Source organism: Takifugu flavidus, chromosome 4, assembly GCF_003711565.1.
Source record: "Takifugu flavidus isolate HTHZ2018 chromosome 4, ASM371156v2, whole genome shotgun sequence".
NCBI classification, from domain to species: Eukaryota; Metazoa; Chordata; class Actinopteri; order Tetraodontiformes; family Tetraodontidae; genus Takifugu; species Takifugu flavidus.
This window is the reverse complement of record NC_079523.1, coordinates 3,175,959-3,199,723: the sequence shown is the minus strand read 5'-3', so window position 1 is coordinate 3,199,723 and position 23,765 is coordinate 3,175,959. Positions and strand designations below refer to the sequence as shown.

The 23,765-nt window shown below is 47.1% G+C and overlaps 1 protein-coding gene across 4 annotated transcripts; it reads right to left on the bottom strand.

Moving 5' to 3' along the window:
* Positions 1-1,421: 1,421 nt before the first annotated feature.
* mdfi (MyoD family inhibitor) lies at positions 1,422-22,490 on the bottom strand. Of its 4 annotated transcripts, none has more exons than XM_057030228.1 (5): positions 22,421-22,490; positions 18,295-18,460; positions 11,751-11,888; positions 4,676-5,047; positions 1,422-4,596 (listed from the first exon to the last, which is right to left on the bottom strand). In XM_057030228.1, exons 1-5 carry the CDS (start codon positions 22,427-22,429, stop codon positions 4,343-4,345), a joined length of 939 nt encoding a protein of 312 aa, XP_056886208.1. In that variant the 5' UTR covers positions 22,430-22,490; the 3' UTR covers positions 1,422-4,342. The 4 variants fall into 4 exon arrangements, with proteins under 4 accessions (XP_056886208.1, XP_056886210.1, XP_056886209.1 ...); XM_057030230.1 differs by lacking the exon at positions 22,421-22,490 and adding an exon at positions 19,634-20,250 and having other exon boundaries at positions 18,295-18,556; XM_057030229.1 differs by lacking the exon at positions 22,421-22,490 and adding an exon at positions 19,634-20,246.
* Between the last annotated feature and the right edge of the window lie 1,275 nt (positions 22,491-23,765).

Here is a 23,765-nt window from a genome sequence, read left to right as displayed (position 1 = left end):
TGACCCAAAATTAATAATAAATTGAGTGTTTTCTTCTCTAGGTGTGTTTTCTGACTTCAGTGGAGAGAGAGCTGTGTTTGGGAGCCCAGGGTGAGCGGCTTGTCATGTCAGCGGTATTAATTTATGATTTCCATCCCAGCTTCTGACCCCATCACCTCCATTAAAATGCAGCCTTTGTAATTTCTTAGTTAATATTCAATGGCCACTTGTCCCCGGTGCACCCATTTGTGTATGCAAAATTTGTGCAATGGAGGTGCATCGTTTTGGATTTTGCACGCATGTGCACGTGCATGAAAAGAGAGCTGATGGAGGACCGAGCAGCATGGCAACAGTGGCAAAGACGTCCTGATTTCTCCTCCCATCATGGAACTTGAATTGCTTCTCTGTCTGACCTGAGTCATTTGAAATGCCTCCTTCATACTCTCTCTCTCTCTCTCTCTCTCTCTCTCTCTCTCACACACACACACACACACCCTAAGGCTGTGAGAACAGACATACACACATACTGACCTTTTGACAGGCACTTGACGTCCAAATTTGGACCCTGCAGTCTTCTCCACACACATTCAGTGCCGTGAAGACTGGACGTGTTCATAATTGCTGTCCACCATGAAATAAACGCAGAACTGAAAAAAAGGAAGAAAGACTCCAGCCGAAGAAGAAAGCTGGAGCAGCAGAAGGACGCTGCGCTTCTCCGCAGATTGATGTATTGGCTGGAAACCACATTCCTACCGAATGACTTTGGCAAGCCTGTCAAAAAGCACATTAAAGGCCTCTGTTCTACACGATCCCAGTTGTTGCTGTGTTTCTAGCCTTTTCTCCAGTTCTCTCTCTGGTTTGTTGAACCTCAGACACACACGAGAAAAACTGAAGGATGGAACATACCAACGTGCAAATAATTATGGCGGACAAAGAGGACGTTTAAAGATCGCCAGTGATTTGTCCAAACACGTCAGAGCTGTACGGGAATCAAACAGGAGCATCATCATCATCTGCACATTATTAATGAAGAATATTAGATCAGATTTTTGATATATTTGACAAGAAAACCCCTGAAATAGTTCCCGTCTGGGACAAACTCCGAATTCCGTTGTATTAACGGAAGAACCAATAAAACCCCATGTTGATGTTGAGTGGAGGAAGATCTAATGTAGATGAGCGTATGAAGAAACCGTCTTTGTTTCTTTAAAGGAATTTTAAAGCGGGCCAGGTTAAATGTTTGGTTTCGTTTTTGAAATTCAGCTCTGCGATGGATTAATGTTTTCTTTGTTAGTTTAAGATACATTTCAGATCATTGCCATGTTTTTAACGAGCTGAACTGCGACCCAAATGGAATATTTACATAACCATAATTTAATAAGCCCATAACGCAATAAGCTGGGAGCCCATATGAAAATAAAGGAGGAAGGATACATGTAGCCTGGAGTTCACATTGTTTATTCAGTATTAAACAAAGAGATCTTAAATGTGAGTTCCAGAACAGCAATTCAAATTGACATTAACTGGGGCTAATGTAAACAAATGACACTATAGTGGACTAATAATCTAGTAACATTTCAGTAAGATAACTTTCAGACTAGCAACGGTGGCAAAATTCAAAGTCTATCAGTACAAAAAAAACCTAAAATAAAATAACCACGAACGTCACCAGACATTTCTGTGGTCGAAGAACTTTTGAAAACAACGTGAGAACATTGAAAGTAAACATTATTTGGTCTTTTTTCCCAGTATTGTGGAGATAACTGAACAGACCAAAGAGATGTTTGCACATGAGATGATGAAGTGAAAGCTCAGACGCAACAGCACATTTAAAATCTTCAAACCAAAATCCAGAGAACGTGGGAACTGTCTTGATCCAGACCAATAAATTTGTTCTTTTTATGGCTCTAAACTGCCTTGGTTCCTCACGAATTTTCACTTTTAATCTCGCTATCGCATTTGATTCTGCCAATCAGGATAGTTCTAAATTTAAAATCCTCAACCAATCACTCATCTAACAGAATCAGTCTGATGCCTCCTAAAGGGATTTACAGAAAAATAAAGACTGGAAGACAGATTGCACCTGGAGAAGTGCATGAGCTGGCAGGAGAACGTCCATCAGACGTTAAACTCCAGCTTTAATGACTAACAAAGGTTACAGTCCAGCAGGAGAACAGTTCTGCCATTTTAAAGCCGTAATAAACCCACAAAAGAAACCGAGTTGTCGGCTTTGCTTTTGTTGACTTTTCTCCAGTTTTCTCCACAAAATTCAAAACCGTCCAGTATAACAGAAGCTTTGAGATGTCAGATAAGTGTTGTGTTATAAGTTTGATATAATTGGTCACAAACGGGGTTGGTTCTAACCTAAAATGAGATGACTGAGCAACAATTCTCTCAGTAACAGTGATGACTAATTAAAAATGATTGGACTTTGTTGAGTCTGTTATCATTGAGGCGGACTTTTGCAGATGCAGGGAAACTTTAATATCCTCTCGGTGGTTCGGCTAATTTGAATCGGTACTTTCTGTGATTACATTATTCTCGTAACAGAGAATCCCACAATGAAATACGATAACCGCACTACTATAAACAACTTTATATGATGCAGTTCTCCCTTCATAAACCTCTCTATACTGTAAATAAGTGCTCCGTCTTCCAGGGACTCCAGGAACTTGTCGTGACTGTTGCAAACACACAGGAAGAACCTGCAGGATCTCCTTAATTTGCATTCAAAGACTAAAAACAGTTTGATCCTCTGCTTTGGTTCTGTCACCTGTTCAACAGTGCGGTTCAACCACGACAACAGCCAAGCGATATAACACTAATTGTAGTGTAAAGAGGCGATAAAAACGGTATTTCTGGGGAAAAACAGTATTTGGTCAGAGAGAAGAGGAGATTGCATCAAGTCTTATTTTTCTTTCGAATGCACAAGAGATCTGGGTGACACATCAAGAGGTAATCTGTTCGAGCGCACGAGCGTCGGCCTGCTGTCCAAGCGTACCGTTCACACTATGAGCATATGGATCTAACTTAGCGTCATGTCGAGAGATTTTCAATCAAGGAATTAAATGAGATGTTAAGCAACGTCTGCTTTACAGGGCGCCGGGTAAAACCTGATAACGCAGAAAATGTGATTTTCACATTGGAGGAGAAATGCAAATATCTTAACAAATATCTACAAAAACAAGGATTAATAGAGATCTGTTAAAAGGCAAGGAAGCTACTTGAAAATCCAGGCCTTGAGCTAAGCCAAGGCCATTGGTTCACATAGCTAGAAGGACAACAGGGACAGGAAATTCAATTAAAAGACAAGAGATGAGAGTTGTTTGCCACTTCTGACCACTCAGGGAAAGAAGAATTCAGTGAATGCAGCTGAAGCCCCTCAAAATACTAACAGAAAAAAAGAAAAGTAAACACGATATGAAACTTTGAACGAGGAGAAACATTTCATTTGGACCCCTCTCCCTTCACATGTTAGCAGACGCTGTGTCCGTTCACCCTGTGCCGTTGAGCCTTTACAGTACTCTGTTAATGGGACCTGCGCTCAAGCTTTTGGCCGGGACCCTCTCTGAGCACGTCTGTAAAGTGAGATGCATATTAACTAAAGAAACGCTCTTTAATATTGCCACAAGCCACTATTAATGTTCATTAATGAATGTTTCCTCACTTTGGATACGTGCGACTCGAAGGCCACTGTTTGCCATCAAATTGGATGACTTTAACCTTGGCAAGGACGGGAGGGCAGACTACATTTCTTCTGAGATCTAAGCATGCGTTTTCCATTATGCTGCGGCTCTTATCTACAGAAACGCTCAAATCCAGTTAAACGGACCCATTTTCTCATTTGCCTTTGAGGTCATTTTTCATACTTGAACAACTCCAGTCGTTCAGATGTCACCAGAGGTTCCCGCTGGACTAATGGTCTGTTCTGTGACGCTCCAGGGGCCCCCGTGCGCGCAGCCTGGGGGACTCTCAGGGGCTGCGGCTGGAATTCACAGCTGGAATTCACTCTGCAGCCTGTATCCAGCTGTGCAGCGACTGACCAACAGCAAAGACGAGGTGAGGCCAGTGTTCCATGGTTTCATCAAAAAAAGGAAGGAAGAGTTCACCAGTGACTGCGCTCAGCTTTAGGTCACATCTTTTGCTTGCCAAACTCTGTAAGAAACATTGGCCGTATTGTGGATCCATTCAGTCAGCCAGTATAGTCTAGACCACAATCCCAGGCAACAAGGACCGGCTGTGGGGCCTCTCAGCTCTGTACGGATACTGGTCAGAGTTGTTCCTGGGCTTATGGCAGCGTGTGAAGGGCAGACATGGACTTGACCTACCCCTAAACCCCGCCTCCACGCGGTGGCTGGGGCCCTCAGGAGGAGAAGCACAGACTGCAGCACTCCATGCAGATCTCCAGGCAGTCTGCAGACTCGCAGCAGGCATCGAGGATGCCACAGTCCATGTCACACGGCAGGTCGCAGTCGCCGCACTCCTCTGAGGCGCAGCAGCAGCAGAAGCACGAGTCGTCCCCGGCGCAGGAGCCGCAGGTGGCACAGTCCAGCACGATGTTGCACAGAGTCAGAAACTCGCAGAACAGGCAGGCCAGGATACAGTGAACGCAGCAGTCTGGAGGGAAGCGGACGCGGTCTTGGTGACTTGGTTTTACAATGAAATATTTATATTGAAGAATTCTATTAAATCTCACCATCCTGTGCCTCTGTGGGGATCTGGGAGCTGTTGCTCTTGGAGCTGCTCTTGCTCCTCTTGCTGCTCTGGGACGTGATGGACGGGTTGGACTGCAGTTTCTTTGTGTGCCTGGGTCCTGTAGAGGACGAAGACGAGGTGGACGAGCTACCTCTCGGCAGGGAGCCCAGCTTAGGGTGCTCATGAAGGCCCCCATTCCTGACCCCGTTGGACTGGAGGGCGTGCGTGTGAGGCGTGTGCGTGTGATGAGGACAGTGTGCGTGTGGGGTCCGAGTGTGTCCGTGGTGCTTGGCTCCGTTGCGCAGTTGGCTGCTGGGTTGTGTCCGACACGGCTGGGTGTAATGGATGGGTGTTGATCTGGCTGTGGGTTGGGCTGAAGAGGGAGGAAAACAAAGACACGATCAAAGAAATGGACTCGACTTTTGAATCAAAAGCGTGGGTAATCACGGGAAAGCATCCGGTCCCGTCCGGGCTGGGCAACAGCGCACAACAATTCCACAAATTCTTTTCCAGAGAGGAAAGGATGCACACATTTATTCAGCGGGTGAAAAATAAAGCTGTTGGTGACTAAGAGCGAAATGAAAACTCAACGCCAGCTGTTTTTCACAGCTCAGCTGGAGACCTTTCCTGTTATGGTTCCAGTAAAGATTGAGCTCATGTGTAACAGGAATCGGTGGTTGTTGTGACATGGTAGTTTCTGGTTAGCACATCTGAAAACAACCCCCACATATACATCCAATTACACTGGAGTCTGCAGCACCACTTTCTTCATATACGTACGCAGGCTTGTGCCAAAACTTTATCCTGGAGTGTAATGGCAAAGCCCGGCCCAAAGGCAACGGCTCATTGGAGCTGCCACTGACCCTTGACCCCACACGTCTAGACTCTTATACAACTACAAAGAAGGAAAACGAGATAAATGAAAGACGAGTGAGAGGAGAGGAAGGGGGCTGTTTGTGTCTGGAAAACCCATCTTTTCTGTACCAGGGGTTCTTGGAAGTGGGTCTGCGCACACATCACGTGTGTATTTTTACCCTTGGCTGAATATAACACTTGGTATGTTTTACCTCGGGCTCAGGGAGAGAGCGTCAGAGGCGAGCACACCTTCGCTGCCAAAACAAACACACCCTCGGCAGAAGAATGAAGCGCGGGTCTGCTCTTTATATTATTTTGCTTGTATTTAATACCATCCTATTGAGGCCCTAAATATTTTCTTGACCTGAAAGCATATGGCAGCAAGAGGTGTGGTGAGTATTAATGTGGCAGGATGTGAAACAACAAAAGTGGCAGAATAAACCTCAAAAAACCACATACACACACACACACACACCACACACACACACGCGCGCCCGCGACACGCAGGTACTAATAAAAGCTGCCGTTTGATAACCACTCGGAGACAGATAATCCATCCACAACTGTTTTGATTGGCCGGCGGCTCCGGTCACATAACCAGCTCGCTGTTATTAAAGATTCTTTCATTCAGCGTTCTTCTAACTTTGCTCCAGATGTTTGGCAGGCCGCGGGGGCCAGGGCGTGCACGCATGCATGTGCAGGGCACCGAAGACGCAGACGCATTTTCTCCTTTCTCCAGCGTGTAAAGTCTTCCTCCTGTCATTAATTTAACCCCACGCGTTGCACGGAAGCGTGCACTATTCTGTAGTATTTATAACTCCGCATTATCCGCTCACGGATTTGCAAGTTACTCAAAAATTCCTGCGTCTCGGGAGTTTAGTGTATATGTGTGAGTGGAGCACATAGGAAGATCTGGCAGACTCAGACAGTGGGATCGAGGACCGTCTCCAAGTCGCGGCTGAGGTTCGGCCCACTCAGTCGCACAAATATATGCATGCGAGTACACGTGCGGGCACACACAAACAGAAGGTGCCTTTGTCTGACGGGGAGAAGGGAAAAGGATGGCAAGAGAAAAGGGTTTCTGCTTGTGCAGAGCATTCAGACCAGGAGGACATGAGACTCATAAACCCGAAAATTCAGCGGGGGGAGTTGTTTCAGAATAGCAGCAAATAAAGGCGTCGAGCGGTGGGAGCGTTTATGTGCGTCGCACACAAAAGAGTGTTTCTGAAAACCCCAGGACGCGGTGTTTCTTGGAGGTTTGCGCAGATATGCTGGGCCACTGAGGGAGCGGGAGTGAGTCACCATCAGATGAAACACCACGACCGCACCCCCCTATTCTTAAACCCTCCTCTTCCTCCTGCCCTCTGGCGCCTCTCAGCCACCCTCCACTTCCACACCTCACTCCCAGACTAGAACACTGCCCTTCATCTCTCCCTCTGTGGCGATGAGTCACCAGAGTGATGAGGAGTGTCCGTCTGTCTGCGTGTCTGCGCTGCCGCAGTTCGTCTGCGCAGCTTTATGGTGCTAATTTACAACATTCAGACATGAGAGCGGACTGGCTTGGAGAACAGATGGAGCGGCGGGTGACTTCATATGTGTTGAAATCCGGCGGCACACTTTGAGGAGTCATTCAAGTTTGGCACTTTGGCCGTTGTCCCGACTCACATAATGGAGGGGAGTGTGGCTCAGTGCTTTGGCGTAGCCCAACACCAGTGGCAGCCGGACTGGACTCACCTCTCAATTAATACAGAGTGCAAGATCAATGCAGAACTTTATTCTGCAGCACCAGGACGGAGCCTCTCTGAGAAACTATTGACACATTCTCGAGGATAAACGTTGCCCCTTGACTCTGAACGTCGCATTGTTTTTAAAGCCAAAGCCTGAGAATCGGCTCCAGAGTGCAGGGGTGGAAAAATTATAGGGTCTCTGTGATATTATTCGAAGCAGGTTTCAGTGTTACCACATTTCTGGCTGCTGCTGTGCACGGCTCCAGTGATGATGCAGTATTAATCTGTATTACGCTGCCGCTGCACATCCCTTTAGCGAGTCGCAGAAGTGCACAGTTAGCTGTGCTGTGAGTTAAATCTGTCTTCATGTGTCATTACATATGTGTTAAATGATGTTTCAGAAGCTCTTTGTAATTTCATACAGCTGCTTTGGAAGAACGTCAAGGAAAGTCGGGACCGACAGCAGCAAAATCTCTTAGTTAGCAGTTCAGAAATACCGTTGTCCCACATCACCGCCTCTATTTTCATCTAATAACTTAATTACTTGATTTATTTAATCTAATCTAATTCATTTGACAGTCATTTTAGATCGTTAAGTCTGTAATATCATTAAAGTGCAGTTTTCTTCTTTTTCTTTTTATTTTCTGTCACATAATTGTTGCAACTATAAATCCAAAAAGGATTTACTGCTGGTATGTTTTCCATGTTCACTATTATGAGACACCACAAGAGAAAATATTTCACTCAGATGTGTTTTCTTTGCTTTAAATCACACAATTTAATCACAAGGCCCTGAGGACATTCAGCTGAGAATCTGTTCAAAATGTTGAAACAAAACTTTGAAACTAGAGTTGAAGCTGATGACCTGGTCAGAGTGGGAGAGACTGCATAAATGAAGCGGTCATGCTCGGATCATTTCGATCCGCAGGGTTTATATCCGAGCGGCCGAGACGCCATTTAAACCGCTGCGTATGTTTAGCACAAAGACAGTTATTCACCTTCCACAGATGGTTTTATTTACTTGTGGCTATGGCTTTAATTGTATTACTTCTGAAATCCCTTTAAAAGGAGTGTGTAGAAGGTAAACGGAGGAAGCGCTTGTATATTTTCAGTGGTATGGACAGGCTGGGAAATCAGCCTGACAAGCGGGTTTATTGTCAGAGTGAGGGAAGTGGAGAAGAGAGGACATTGTTTAAGGGCAGCGGAGATGGGAAATATGTATTTAAACATCTATTAATCTGTTATCGCAAGCACCGCCGTGGGTATTAATGAAGATACAATAATTAACATTGGGGGAGAAAAAAATATTCACAGATTTACGCTCTGAAATTCATGATCCCAGTTCAATAAAACACTTTGTGTTAACATAATGGAGGAACAAAGCAGCCACACAGCTCTTCCATTTCAAATTCAAAGACAGCGTTTTGCTGTGTATAGGACTCGAGGTCAGACCGACAAACTTGTCCTCCGAATCTGGATAATATGTTCCAGAATCAAAACACCAGTGAATATACCCACAATGCCACTTTATCCTTAAACTGAGGGCATTATGTCAAACAAAGCTCTGCCCTCCTGCAGCATATGCAGCGTTTTGTGGTTGTGGTGAATAAAATTTCCAGCCTGTTAAAGGAAACATGTTTGTTCAGACCAATAAAAGCAAACTGGAAGTGTCATAAATGCTACTCCAATGCTGTCATTGATAAATTACGTGCGTCTCAGCGTCTTCGTCCGTCCCAGCAGTGAAACATCTGTAAACATGTGTATCCCGCTGCGGCCGTGACGTTAGAGGCAGCCGTGTGTTCGTTAGCCGGTGACAGGCGGGGCGTCTGGCTGAAACACCCGCTCCCCACTGCTGACAGCGCGCTCTGCACATTGTTCTCAGACAGCTTGTCATTTGCCCAGACGCGTTCTCCAGCTCTGATGTCATCGCAGAGAAATGACGGAATTGTTTGAATTGGCTTCTGTTTTCTCACCTTCTCGCTCACATGCACCCGCAGAGCCATGACCTCACCGGGTCGGCTTAGGAGCGGCTTAATTCTTGTCACGAAATCGACCGAACATGTGATGAGCGATTGATTTAGGCCCTTTTTAATCAGCAGAAACAGAACTGATGTGCCTGAGCGGGCATCTGTCTCTTCCTGGGACAAGACGACAATCAAGCTGGACTATTTTGAGCTTCAACTAAACAAAATGTCTGATATTTTTGTAGATTCAGGGAGCAGTGCATGATGGGAAACAACCCATTACAGCAAATGCAAGCTCAGCAGAGAGTGGCACACATGGCGGTACATTTTGTCCAGCTTACAGTAGTTGCATAACTCACTCTGCCCAGCATATGGAGCTGGTGGGTTTTATAGCGTTTATTAGGATTGAAAGTAAAACAAGGGAAGAAGGGTCGGTGGAAAGCAAATCGAACCTTTCCAGGCGGTGCTTTAAATAGCAGCAGACCAGACAGGTAGCGGCTGAAACCAAAGACTTTCACACACCTGCCAAACTCAAAATACAATGAAGTTACGCACTGCTTCGTTTCCTGCCCAGGACTGACTGCTGGATATTCAGTCGCCACAAACTAGCTATTATGAGGGGCCAGGCTGCTGTGCTGCCTGGCCCTGGATTCCAGGAAACGCGCATGTAGCTTTCAAACACATACTCAGATGTCGGCTTTCTCAGTCATCTACTGACCCCTCACTTCTTTCCTTTCATCCAGCCATTGTGCACCTATGACGTCTCTAATTTGCTCTGGATGGCAGGAAGCACGGATTTAGACCTTCGGGGGTATTTACAGAGTGTGACGGTGCATGTAACTAACTGGCCCGCCATTAAAACAGCATTTATTGCGGGTGTTATTATTGCAATGCTGAAAGGTTGAAGGAAAAAAGGCCACATACTTTAGCTGCAACACCTTGAAACTAGCATCGTAAGAGTTTCGCCACTGAACACAGAAACAACGTGTCTGCGGCTCAGACAGATATGAGGGAGGGACCGGGTGGTGGTTGATGGTGTTTTGTCCCATGGAAGGAGAGGCTGATGGTGTTGTGACACTCCTGACTACCATAAATTAGGCTACACCTTTATTGCTTCACCCGCAAATTACCTGCAACTAGTGAGTCTACAAGGTTTTTATCAAGCTAAACTGGGAACATTTTACTGCTGCAGCACCTTCAGAGACACAATCAGCTCTGCTACACATACTTAAAGCAATAAAGTTGGAAATAATAGTTAAAGGTGCTACTATAAACACTATAAACATAGAATATCAGCAGTAAATAAACAATAAAACAACTATAGTTGTGCACAATGTCGAGATATCCTGTTTCATTGTTACTGCTGCTTGTCCAGCTGTTTGGAGGCCACCTCTGAAACAGCCCCACCGCTCCTGCTTCTGAACCTTAATCTGGGAATGTCCAGCAGCAGCCAACTGTGTGGGAGGCTGCTGGGGCTGAGATCAGTCCAGTTCGCCATTGATAGACTTGAAAACTGAAATCAGAAATGAGATCCAGAAGTGGACAGGAAGTCGGAGTAAAGAGGCCACCAGACTACCACCCTGTCAGAAAATTAGCCGCTGCTCTTTGTACAATCTGCAGGTGACGGAGTGAAAGCTTGACAGGGGTAACAATGGTCTTAACGAGCCGTAATGAAGGCCTAATTTGATCTGTCAAAAAAAGGGAGGTCAGCCTTCGACCTATTCAAATGTCTCCACCGAAAAGAGCTCACCTTGCTTCAGCTATTTTCCAGGAGATAATCAAAGATCACATTGAGGTTCCCGGCAACAAGGTGACTAGTTTTATTCCTCTCAGGGTTCAGGAAGTTTTTTTTTTCACCCCATCCACTTAAATAGCTCTTTAACCATCCAATCACCAACAAGGGTACAATAACAAAGCTCATTGTTAGGAAAATTGACAGGTAGAAACTATGAAAGACAGCCAAATCTCTGCCCTTCATGCACTCATGGGAGGCCTAAACCAGAAAATACAGATTTTAAAACTGGAACTGCTGCAGTAGCAGTGGAACGTAAACTAACTCAGATTAAATTATGACAAGATGTGGCTAACACGTCTGTGAACAATGTGTGACCCCCCCCCCCCCAGGCCTGGCTGAGATAATTCTGGCCTTAATGAATGCACACCATTTAAAAGTTCCTTTAAAACTGGAGAAAATTCCAAGAAAGCCAAACAAATTCTGTCTTGTTTTCTGCAGCGGTGACAGCTCGCCGGCCCCGGTCTGAGCGGCTGGAATGAGCAGCAGCTGGACAGACGAAAATCATTTCACGTGTGGAGGTCTGGGTGCAGACCTGCCCGTGATCAGAAATAATAAATGTAACTTATTTAGCTGACAATGTAGATATTTGTGTATAGGATTACCTGACCCATTTCTCCAGGGTGTGTTGAAGGTCAGGACAAACTGACTCATCAGACAAATGATCGGTCATGGAAATAAAACTTCCCGCCAGGCCCTCTGAGCGTTGCTCTGCGTGTGAATGCGCTATTTACTCACATGTGATACTCTTGCCGGGAGTCGTGAGCTCCGTGTGCGAGAGGATGTTGTTCCACTTCTCTCCGTGGCCGTTCCGTAACCTTTCTGGGGTGCCGTTTATCCTCAATATGAGGGGCTCGGTGTAGGTGTGGGCCACATCTGAAGAGCACAAAAGCACACTGAATCAACAGAGATATATTTGTTGTCACAGCCCGTATTCCCGGGTCCGGAGCGGAAAATATCGGCTCCTCTTTCCTGATTGGACAGATGTCGTCCGTGTGGACGTTATCAGATATCGGCGTCACCGTCGAGCTGCTTTCCCACGTGTGGCCAACTTGTCAACTCCCGGGTCATTTCCCATCCTCCAGCACTTAATGTAAGTGAGCAGTTCTGCTGACTTGGACACAGCAGAAGATTTCGCCTGCATGAGTCGGTGTGCGTTTGTCCTGGACCCGCATCTGGAAGCAGTTAAATCAACCCCCTTGGGACTGTTTAGGGCTCTATATGCACGCTTGTGAAACCAAAAAATCTGTGCGGTTCTATGGTCATGCTGGGATGGCTGTTGTTGTTTGAAAGTAGGTCTGCATGTGCGCGTTAAAATGAACATGCGAGCGTGTGCCCACCTCATACGTGGAACACGGTAAATACACGTCTGGGTGTTTTATGTGCTCACTGGTATCACGCGGAGCTCTAATGAAGCCGGTTTTATACACACATTCATGCATACATACATGTTACACAGAGGCCTTCAAAGCGGGGCAAGTTTGGGCCTCAGAGAGGTGCAGACTCATTCCTGGGCAAATGGGAGCCAGCTGGGCTTGATAAACACACACACACACACACACACACACATGCAGACAAACCAAACCACGTCCTGTGCTTGGACTCAACACTTCCCGGCTATGTTTATTTACTCAGTCCGCACTCACTGACTTGTCTATCTGTCCTCTCTATCCTGTCCTCTGTCTCCTCGCCTCCAGATCACATTCCCTCCCCAGTCTTACAAATAAATTCCTGCACATATTTGACATAACTCAAAGAGCACCCCCCCCCACTCTTAACGGTATTAAGGTGATGTTTATATCAAAGGTGTCTGAACTGGTGACTAATGGGAGTGAGTGGGTCACCCGGCAGAGGCCTGAAAACGGGGCTCATTCATCCAAAAGGTGGAAATAGGAAAAAACAAAAAGTTTTTAAGAGAAAATTGAACTAATTAAACAATAGATATATGATGCAAACATAAATAAAAATGTGAAAATTAGGAATTTTGCAGCTGTGGTTTGGAAATCTTTTGCAGAAGATCTCATTCATTTATCATTTTTCCAGTACAATGGATCAAACACTGTAAAAAAAACCCAAATTAATGCAGGTTTTTAAAACGCTGCACCATTAGATGCATCAAAGATCCACTTTCAAAGATCCACTTTCACAATGAAGGGACCAGTTAGGGTTAGGGTAAGGCGCACTATTTAAATTTTCTCAGACCAAACCTATCAAAGCTGACGTCCAGATCGCACAGTTGAGTAAAGGTTTGCGACCTTGATGAACAGGAACCGTGTCTGCAGCGCTGACCTTCAGCTTCGCTTATGTCTGTCTTTCGCGTGCAGTTGTTTTTCCATGCATGCGATGCTAAAGGCGTAAACAGGACCTGGAGGAATGAGAAGCGCTTCCTGCTCTTCCGCTCTATGAATCTGCGCTGCCCAAACTACATACCTGTACAAAAACATACAGTCGTAAATCTTAATGCGCTGCAGTACCGACTCCCACCACTGGGACCCACAGATACACTGAACATCTTCGCAGAGAGAAAATCCTGAAGCAAGAGTCATTCCTCTGTTCTGGACCTCAAACGTATAATATTTCAATCCGTATTTACTCATTACCCATCATACATCAGCCTAAGGACCTGCGCCTTAACTTGCAGAGGTGCATCATGGGTTAAATCTGTGTGTATTGTGACTACATCAGGGCTTTCAAAACCACAATTGTTGGAGCTAAATGGCTCCCTGACAGAACCCCAGAGTACCATCCAAGCAGGCCTCCAACCAATTGTGAGCTGGCATCGGCATCAAACCACCAAACCGCGTGACCTCAGAGCCGCTTCAGAGATCTGAGCACGATGAGCCTTTAATTCAAATCAGACCGGAGCCATCTGAGCCACCGAGGAGACGTGCGTGGCTCTGTGTTTACATGTGTCCATTCGTGCCGTGTGTGTGCCTGCTGCTCACATAGGTGTGCATGTGTGTTTCATTTGTGTTTGCTATTTACATGTCAGCGGCCCCGAGGGGAGGATGCAGTTTCTTGTAAACAAACAGAAACATATGGATCTGGACTCAAAAGGGCAGCAAAGGTCATGTGAGATGAGGTGACGCGTCCTGGCTGACCTTCAACACGGGCTTTATTCTATACCAACAACTTCTATTCTATATGATGCCGCTACACATCTGAGCCGGGTTCACACAATAAAAGAGAATCCATCTTTTTACTTTAAAAAAAAAAAACACCTTAAAAGACTTTTTCTTGGAGGTCTTTCAAATCCAAAACGCTGAAATCACAAATGCTGGTTTCAAGTTGACACGTTTTTAATGTTGCGTGAGCCTGATTTTCCACTGAGGTGCCTTAATTGCGAGGAGCGTTGTGCTATCCGATCTTCCGGGGATTCTTAGCGCTCATTCCCACCGACCCGCCCGGAGGTTGACAGCATAACGGCAGAGATAAGAGGCCAAACGCTGGAAACAATCCTGGAAAGTTCCTTTTGACGAGATGAGAACCTGGGCGCTGCCGTTGGACGGAGTTCATGGAGATGTTGCAGTAGCAGCGGGAAGTCCGGCGGGAATGAGTGGAAGGGAGTCCACGCTGGGGGTTCTGGTTGAGGATGACGCGATGATGGAAACAACTACACACCAAAAAAGCATGTTTTGTATTTATATCCCCCAACAAACACAAAAAGGAGCGCAGAGGCGGGGAAAGAGGAGGCAGCTGGTCCGCTGCAAACCAGCCAAAAGCTGATGCTCGCAGGCGCACGGGGACGATGGGAGTGCACGGCTGGAGCGGGTCCAAAATCAGAGATTACAGATGCTGAGAGAATGAAAGAGTGCAAGCTCATTAAAGACAAAAGTGTCGGCTGTCAGACAGTCGCAGGGGGATTTGACTCTGTCACAGATTCTGCTGGGTTCTGGGAACACGCTGGGCAGCTGCCTTCCCCACAGAGGTCCTCGCTAAAGCGCCGAACAAGAGAACAAACAGAGAATTCCTCAGGCGTGGAGGCAGACGGCGAGAAGCGCCGCAAACCTACTGGATCTCCGGACGAGCTCTGGAAGTGGTGGGGTTAATTTGTCAGATCTGTCAGAGGCGACTGTTCTTCAACAGGCCTCATGTGTCTTCACAGGAGGGGCCATTTGTGATGCTCAGGCTGAAACTATCTGTCAGCAGTTTACGACTTGGATTAACGAGGATTTGGACAATCTGATGACAGGATGAGAGTCAGAGAGAGAGTGATAGAGAGAGCATACCTGTAGTCATTTCTCAAATATTTGTCGAGAGGTGAATGAGGGGGAAAAACACGGGCTCAGTTCAAATATGTAGCGAAGGAAGCTCCAAATTCCTCCTAGTTTATTTCAGACACTTTTACATCCAAATGAGACACACACACACACACACACACACACACACACACCTATTCTCCACAGAGCAAAGCGAGACACAGCAGCAGAATAACCCTGTTAATATCAATACCCTAACCCTGATAGTGGGATTGATGCTAACGGCAGGAGGAAAGAAGGGTTTAATGACGCCGGTTTGTTTTGACATGTTTTGACTGTTGGACTGTGGAGCCTTTCTGTCCTAAACTCCAGACGGGAGGATTTGGTCCAACACAGTTGCAGTGTTTGACGCACATGATGCTCTGCTCAGGGGTGAAAAGGACGTCATTGCACAGAGTTCAGTGCAGTCTCTCTGCAGCTCAGCACATCAGTAAGAAATAGTGATCTGAAGGTGCACGAAATGAGACGTGCACTCTTAAATTCGACTTAAGTGTCAAATCATGTGTCTGAAAGAGCGAACTGGCAGGAGCAGCTGCCGACATGCCGAGGCTAGCTACGCTACATTATCTGCTGATTCTGACTGCTGCCTCAGTCTGTTCGGCCTTCCTGCCTTTTCAAACTGCTCGGAGGCAAAAGGTGCAGTTAAATGTTTAATAAGCTTTATATGTGTGTAGTTATTCAATGAGTTTAAATTTTAAATGAGCTTGATTTCTCAGAATGATCGATGGAATAAGGAAAAGGAAAAAAAAGCCACTTACTTTAGCATCCGAATAAATCAATCTATCCAAACACCAAAATCAGCACAAATGAAGCGGATACGAGCTAAGAGATGCGCACGTTGCTGAAGCCAAGTCTTAATTTTCCTCCGGGGCCTTTGGGATCGACTCACGACAACATGATTAAGCTTTTAACAGACGCTGAAAAGAGCTCAGCTCATCATCGGCAGTGTTGAGGCAGGTGTTCCTGCAAGCTGCACGTTTTGTCCTGTCCTATTATCAAAACACAGCAGGCTCGCACGAGGAAAAATAAGAGCCATAATTGTCAGGAACCGAGCGCTTGGCAGTCACACACCTCTGGTCTTAAAAACCCTGAAATGATAACGGTTGCATGAGGTTCCGGTTAAAGTTCAAGCAAGACTGGAGATACAAACGCACACCTATATATTTATTTCTATAAATGCTACAGTGGCATCTTGGTCATTATGCTGCGTTTTAGTTCAGCCCTTATGTTCAGAGACAGAGAGAGAAGGAGAAGGGATAAAGAATGTGAAAATCTGGCATGCGGTTGTAAAAGGCGCCTATATAAACAGCCACATCGCGTCGTCATGGCTGAGTGAGTGCAACACTCGCTACAGTCAAGGCATCAGTCAGCACACACACACACACACACACACACACACACACACACACACACACACCACACACACACACACCCCACACACACACACACACACATACCACTGTGCAGCAGGGTCTTCACGCTGGCTTACGTCCGTTTTATCGTCTTTTGTGCCGCTCACCCAGACCTGAAGTTTTAAAAATGGCTGGCAGCGTTGTTGCCCTGGTCAGGTGATAGGCTCCTTCACCTACAGTCCACACACACACACACACATACACACTAGACCAGACAAGCTAACGTCTGTGCTAGACGCCAGAGTTTTGTGTTTGCTTCCAGACGTGCAAGCACAAGCACCGTCAGCACAACCACAACAACAAGTTTGGATTTCAGATGCGTACGAGGACATTTCTGCCACGGACGCTGATTTAATGCAGAGTGACGCACACGGGCGTCGCCGAGTGTGCATATCTTAGATCAAAAGAGCTCATTTTGTTGGCAGCTTTAAGTGCTCATAATTCAAGGTTAAAAACAAAAGGAATACGAATTTGCCTTTTCAAACCTAAACTCGCAAGAATCCAGTAGGTGGCGGGTTGCCGTGGCAACACCCTCCTTAAATCTTTGCCCATCCCTTAGCCCTTTAGCACACCTGTCTGGCCTTTGGTCAGTCGTGCCGCCGTCACGCAGCAGCTCCAAGGGTTGTGGGCGGAGTCACCGGACCACGGCGCTGCCCTTTTTCGTCCGCGACCTCTTGTTCCCCCCCCCGCCCCCCCGCGTCAGTCAACCTTTACCATGACCAATCGCACAAAGGGAGGGCGGTCACGGATCATTCCCAGCTTCCCGGTCCCACTGCGGCCTTTCGGCATTCCAGCGGTGCTGAATCGGTGCCTACGCCTCAGATCACCCGCAGCCCCCCCAGATCAAACTCTGATCAACGCTCCACGCAACTGTTTTCTCTATCAGGCTGAAGGCCCCTGACCTAATTCTCTCTGCGCCACACAAGTAAACTTCTGACTCAGTCGCCCTTCCAGTAGTTTGCCTTCATTTCCGTCCTCACAAAATAGAAAAACCAGAAGAAGTCATATCGTTTACTTTGTAATACCTATAATTTCACTGCATTCCGTCACCAAACCAGATCAATATCAGCCATCCAGCTGGGCATCAGGTTTCCATCAGCAGCGGAGAACATCCCTGCCTACTGCAAAAGCGTTTGACTTGGTAAAGAATGCGCCCATAAACCATCAAAGATCTGACCTTTCAGTGTTGGCTCAGTTTCACCACGCCAGGCTTTAAGGGTGGCACCAGCAGCTGAGAAAGCAAATGAACCAAAATCTATCGAGTTGACGTGTCACACGCGATAAAGGTCACAGGAAAGGCAAGGTAAGCATCAAATCTGTCCCCTACGTGATCTTCCAGGATAAAAGAATTAGAAATGAGTCAAACAAAAACACAAGAAAGTTATCCACGATAGAATGTGATAGTTGGGCTTTTTGACATCTGATAGATCACAAATTAGGATCATTCGGGATAAACAACCTTCATCTTAGCCTGATCCACCTCTGCTTGAACTGTCAGAACCTCTGCAGAAGATCAGATATGATAGGAATAAAGAAGGTTTCATTAAGCTGGAGAGAGGTGAGGGTGACTCTGAGTCTCCACCAGCTGTGTTGTTCTTCTCTTGCTCTTACCTGATCCGGGACGAGGGTCTGTTTGGGGGCGACCGTTTGCTGCCGCTGTGCTCGGCGTTAGCGGACCGGGGTTCCTGACATCGGGCGGCTCTGGGGAGATGGTAGGCGGACCCCTCTCCTCATCCATGCTGCTCAGGAAAGGAGGTGGAGGGGTCTGAGAGTGAGCCTGGAGGAGACAGACAGACAGGTCACATGACCTACCTCACAACACTTTAACGGGCAGACGTTTGGGCGCGTGGCGCAGCACCGAAGCTGTGGACTCCTGGGAAAACATCGAATTAATCATTCTCAGGAACGTGCATCAACGGTGTTTACCCACCATCCCTCATGACCACCACTGAGGTCCGGAGCAGCCCCCACTGACCCCAGCGGCCGGCAGATCACACACTGGTTATACTGGGCCTGCTTTCAGGCCCGGCAGTGATCAGGGTGTTTCTGGGAAGGCCCGACTGGCTCCCGGAGTCGCCTTTCTAAACAAACACCAGCTATAAGTGTGCTCTTTCTCTTGCATGAGGAAAAGGTGCTTAATTACAGTCAACCCAGATGAGTCAGGCTTGCAAAAGTTCGGCTTTTATCTCTTTAAAGCGCAGCAACAGCGTTAAAAACGCGTCATTCCGGATGATTTTATCTGCGAGTGTTTGACTCTGATGAGGACAGACAGAAAGAGAGGAGCCCAGATTGTTTTGTCTTGCGTTCAGCAGCGATTACCGTGGTTCTGCAGCCAGTAATGCAGAACCTCCAGAGGTGGTTACACTTCAGAACCTTTGATGTAAAGAAAAACAGCAGCCTGACGCGCTTTTGGCCGCAGAACCCCCCTGACAGCTCCAGGCGGTTCCGGCGTTCCCGATCACGTTCTAAACCCGAGTTAGTCGTCCGCCTCACGTGCCAAAATGTGTTTGTCGCGCGCCCACGCTGCAACAGCTGGGCAGCTGTTTGCGCGCTCCCGTCTTTTTTCTCGGTGGCCCCCCAAAACTTTTGACAAGCAACCTTTCGTTTTCGGCGTAATCACCCGATGGAGATGCGTTTGGTGCGTTTAGGGGCCGCGTGTTCGCCTCACGCACGATTATCACCTTCAACGAGCCACGGCTGCTTCCGTTTTCCAACTTTCTGAGAGAAGTTTGCGGCGCAGCTCAGACAAACGAAACTTTGCGTCTAAAATCAGAAGGTGCACGCACGCCAGAAGCGGGTGTTCGTGTTCGGTTCACCTATTCTGCTCGACCGCCTGCTCCCCTAAAACGAGTCTCTGCACGCTTTGGCTGAGTTTAGCTGCAGACTCCGGATCCGTTTCTCTCTGTAAAGCTGCTGCACGGTAACTTCCACCGGTCAAACCAGCCCTTACCTCGTCTCTGGTCGGGACGCAGCGCAGCCGAACCCGGGCTAATTCATTCTCTGGCCGCACCAGGTGGACGTCTTGCCCTTTCCCGTCCTCTTTTCCTCCTCTCCTGTCACCAAATCACTTTTCAGCTCTTGGAGGCGTCCCAGACTCCCACTTTAACGCATTTTTTTCCCTCCGGCGGAGATAGTTTTCTTTCCGACTCCAAAGTTTGTGTCTCCGGCTCGCCCCGTCCTCCAGCACACCAGATGTTGGGAAGTTTAACTTTGCAGGCAGCTTGCTGAATTCTCTTTGTGTGTTCTTTTTTTTTTGGGGTGGGGGTTCTGCGCACAAACTTCAGGGTGGTTCCAGGCTTATTCCAGGTGAAAATCAGGAGTATCAGTCCCGCTCCTGCGCCTCTGCAATGCTTGTGTGCTGCAACCAGCCTATTGGACAGGAAACTGCAGTCAGCAGTGATTGTGCTTCCTTGAGGCAAGAAAGTAGTTGGGCTGAACTATACTGTCATATAATTACCCCTTAACCCGAACCAGACACGGCTCTAACACAGGGTAGCTTTCATCGGGATTTATGAGCCCACGAACTCATACGCGTAACTTTTTACGCACGAGAACTCTAATGCACGTAAGAATATTCAGCCAGAAGCAGCCGGACCGGGCCAAAGGTCCGGGCTCATTTGGGATTTTTTAAATTTTACATCCACAAAAGCTGTTTTAAGAATGTTACAATGACATCCCCGACGTGTTGCTCTCGGATCTGATCTTCCTGGTGTCGTGACTCACTGTGGGAATTTCCTTTATTCCCTCTGGGCCGCGCGGGGCCGTTTGAGATGCCCCAGCGCAGAACTAAACTAGGTCATTTTGTCAGCGATGACTCACGATTCTGTCCTGCTCAAAATAATCCCGCGCACACGCGCGAGCACACGCGCGCGCGGATGCAACAGTCATAACTAGAAACCGGTTCACGCGCAAACTTGAATTAGATTCAGTCACAATTGTGTAAAAGCACGATATCAGTGTAAATGAGCTTTTTCCCCCAGGTCTTCAAGCGCTAAAGTTTAAAGTGTCAGCATATAATTTATGATTTTACTGCTTAGTTGGAGTCTGATAAACATGATTTACTGCAGCAGGCCACCAGGGGGCGCTCAAATATGTCATGACACGTTTTTTGAAATTCTGGATGAAGAGACGGATAAATGGGACGGCTGCACCGATGTGGTATCAGCGGTGATTAGGAGGGCAGATAAGGGGGTCATTTCATGCAATCAGAGCCGCTGGAATTGGGCAAAACTAGCCAAGACGTGAGGTTTTTGGTTGTGTGACTGGCACACATGCAGCGCCGGCTGGTGGCGTGTTGACACCCGCTGACTGAGGCCGAGGAGACTGTTGATGACTGACGGTTCGCGGTCGTGCTGCGGGCACAAGTTAGCACATGGCAGCAAATCTCTTGACAGGCCTGATTTTTGCTAATAACTTGATGACCTCCTGTTCCATTTTGGAACAATCTCACTAACAGATTGTGACACTTCAGCATTTGAAGGATTTAGGAGCGGCTCGCCGTCTATCTGGGCATGATGGTTAGAGCCAATGTGGGTAACGGTAGAATTAAATAAATCTAATTCCAGGAGGATTTCTGGTGCATTTCTTTGGTTTGTTTTGGCTTGTGGAAGGGTTCCAGGCATATTGCATTTTACTTTAGACAGCTGCTAACCTACAGTTCAGCAGACATGACCCACTTTTATCATCCATTAAAGTGTGCAACACAACATTTGTGCACTTTAGACCATTTATTTAGAGAGATTGTCCCCAAGATTTCCCAAAATGTACCAGCGGCTGGAGCCGTAAGGGCTAATAACAGTGTTGCAGCGAACTCTGAGGCTGACAAACGAAGCCAGTGTGGAAGGGCCAAAACAAGTTTATACACGTCTGCTGCCTCAGTACAAACACTGGTTTTGTGCTCTTCTCATAGTCATTTATGCCATTTCTCATGCAAATCTAATGTGTTTACATTATATTAATGCGGGAGTTTATGTATCAAGTGGCGTTCTCTCTCTGGAATGGCAGTTAGCGGTTAGCGGTTAGCTACAGGCTTTGAGTCAGTGTTTTAACATCATCTGTGTTGCTGGTGCTCTTAGGGAGATATTATTAAACGTAAAACCCGAATGATTAATTGAAATGATGTCAATGTCTCCTGGGTCATGACAAAGAAAAGCTTTGGTCCGATCTACAAATGCATCATTCATAGACGACCTGGACGCGAGATCCAAAACAGTCCCCGTTTTAATTGCTGTTCGCAGCCCAAATCTGCTCTGCGTGGGCCTGTTTTGGCCTGCAGAACCTGTAAACTACGCTCCAGTGAAATAAACATTCAGAGGTGACGACCAGAAAGTCGATCGCATGAACATTATGAGGTTGGACTTGCAGAAAGCAAACGCTGGAATCCAATAATTCCTTAAATAAGGCGTGTGTGCACGCCCAGCGAGCACAAACGGAAAGATAACGGAATTCAAGCATCAAAAACACCAGCAAAAGCCCATTCTCTCAGGTGATCCACGTGCACAGACGTGGACCCGTTGCTCTGGTTGCAGGAGCCTAGCGCAGCCTGTCCTTTAGCCCCACAACAGCCGCTCAAACAGGCACAGCTAAGGGGATTTTTCACAGGGCGGGATTAGAACCCTGTCAAGCCTCATCAACACATCAGACATCAGAAATCCTCACACACTGAGCAGAAATAAAGCAAGTGCGAGCTTCCAACGGCTCTGGCGCGTGTTTGCGTGACACTCTGGCTGCACCGTACCTTCTGCATACGCGGATAATGCGATTCACTCCACCTATTCCTGCGGCGAACAATGAGCGTCAAGAAACTGTCTCGGTGTCAGTTTCCTGAAAAACTCTCTAAAAAAGTTCTGCCCGTGACTCACACCCCGTTCTCCACGCCCTGAGAGCTCCCCAGCAGCACGACGCCTCTCATTTCTATTCATATTTATAATTCCTGAAACGATTTAGAGGCTCTGATTGGGTGGTTTTGGAGCACTCGCCTTCTAAAACGCTAATATTTTACACATTTGCTCTCTCCGTCGCTACGTGGTTAGTTGTTTCAGACTTTAGAGGCCTGACGGTCCACTGACCTCCACCATCGAGCCTCCGAGCTGATCTGTTCGAGATCCCGACCAGCATCTGATCAGCAGGAAACGGGCAGAGTGGGAAGGGTGAGTGAGAGAGGGAGAGAGAGAAAATGTGGTTCTAATCACTCACAATCATGCTTTTGTTCTGCTGCTGCTGCTGCTGCCTCCTCTCTCTCCCCTCTCTCCCCTCCCTCTCTCCTCTCTCTCCCCCTCTCTGTCTCTCTCCTCCCCTCTCTCCCCTCTCTCTCTCTGTCTCTCTCCCCTCTCTCCCCCTCTCTGCCTCCGTCTCTCTCTCTCTCTGTCTGTCTCTCTCTCCCCCCTCTCCCCTCTCTCTCCCCTCTCTCCTCTCTCTCTCTGTCTGTCTCTCTCCCCATCTCCCTCCCTCTCCCCTCTCTCCTTCTCTCTCTCTCCCTGTCTGTCTCTCTCCCCTCTCTCTCGTTCTCTGTCTCTCTCCCCTCTCTCTCCCCCCTCTCTCTTTCTCTCTCTCTCTCTCTCCTCTCTCTCTCTCTCTCTGTCTGTCTCTCTCCCCTCTCTCTCTTTCTCTGTCTCTCTCCCCTCTCTCCCCCATCTCCCTCTCTCTCCCCTCTCTCCTTCTCTCTCTCTGTCTGTCTGTCTCTCCCCTCTCTCTCCCCCATCTCCCTCCCCCCCTCTCTCTTTCTCTGTCTCTCTCCCCTCCCTGGGCCGTTTTATCCACCTTTTAAGCAATGTCAACCGTCAAAAGTTTGTTATTTAAAAGATTCATCGAGTTAAATGTGCAAACCTGGTTGATAAAGACTGGAAACCTCAACAGACATCCGACAAAAACATTAGTCAAACACTGATTATTCATTTTAATTTCTGTATTTTATCACCTTCATCAAGTGTGCGACTCTTTAACAGCCACCAGCCGTCGGCACTAATAGTCATTTAATGTTGCAATTTTTAAAAAACTGAATTTATTAGAAAAAAAAAATACTTTAAACCCATTAGAAAACCAACCGGGCCAAACACAGGAGAACATACACGCTGTCGGGTAGA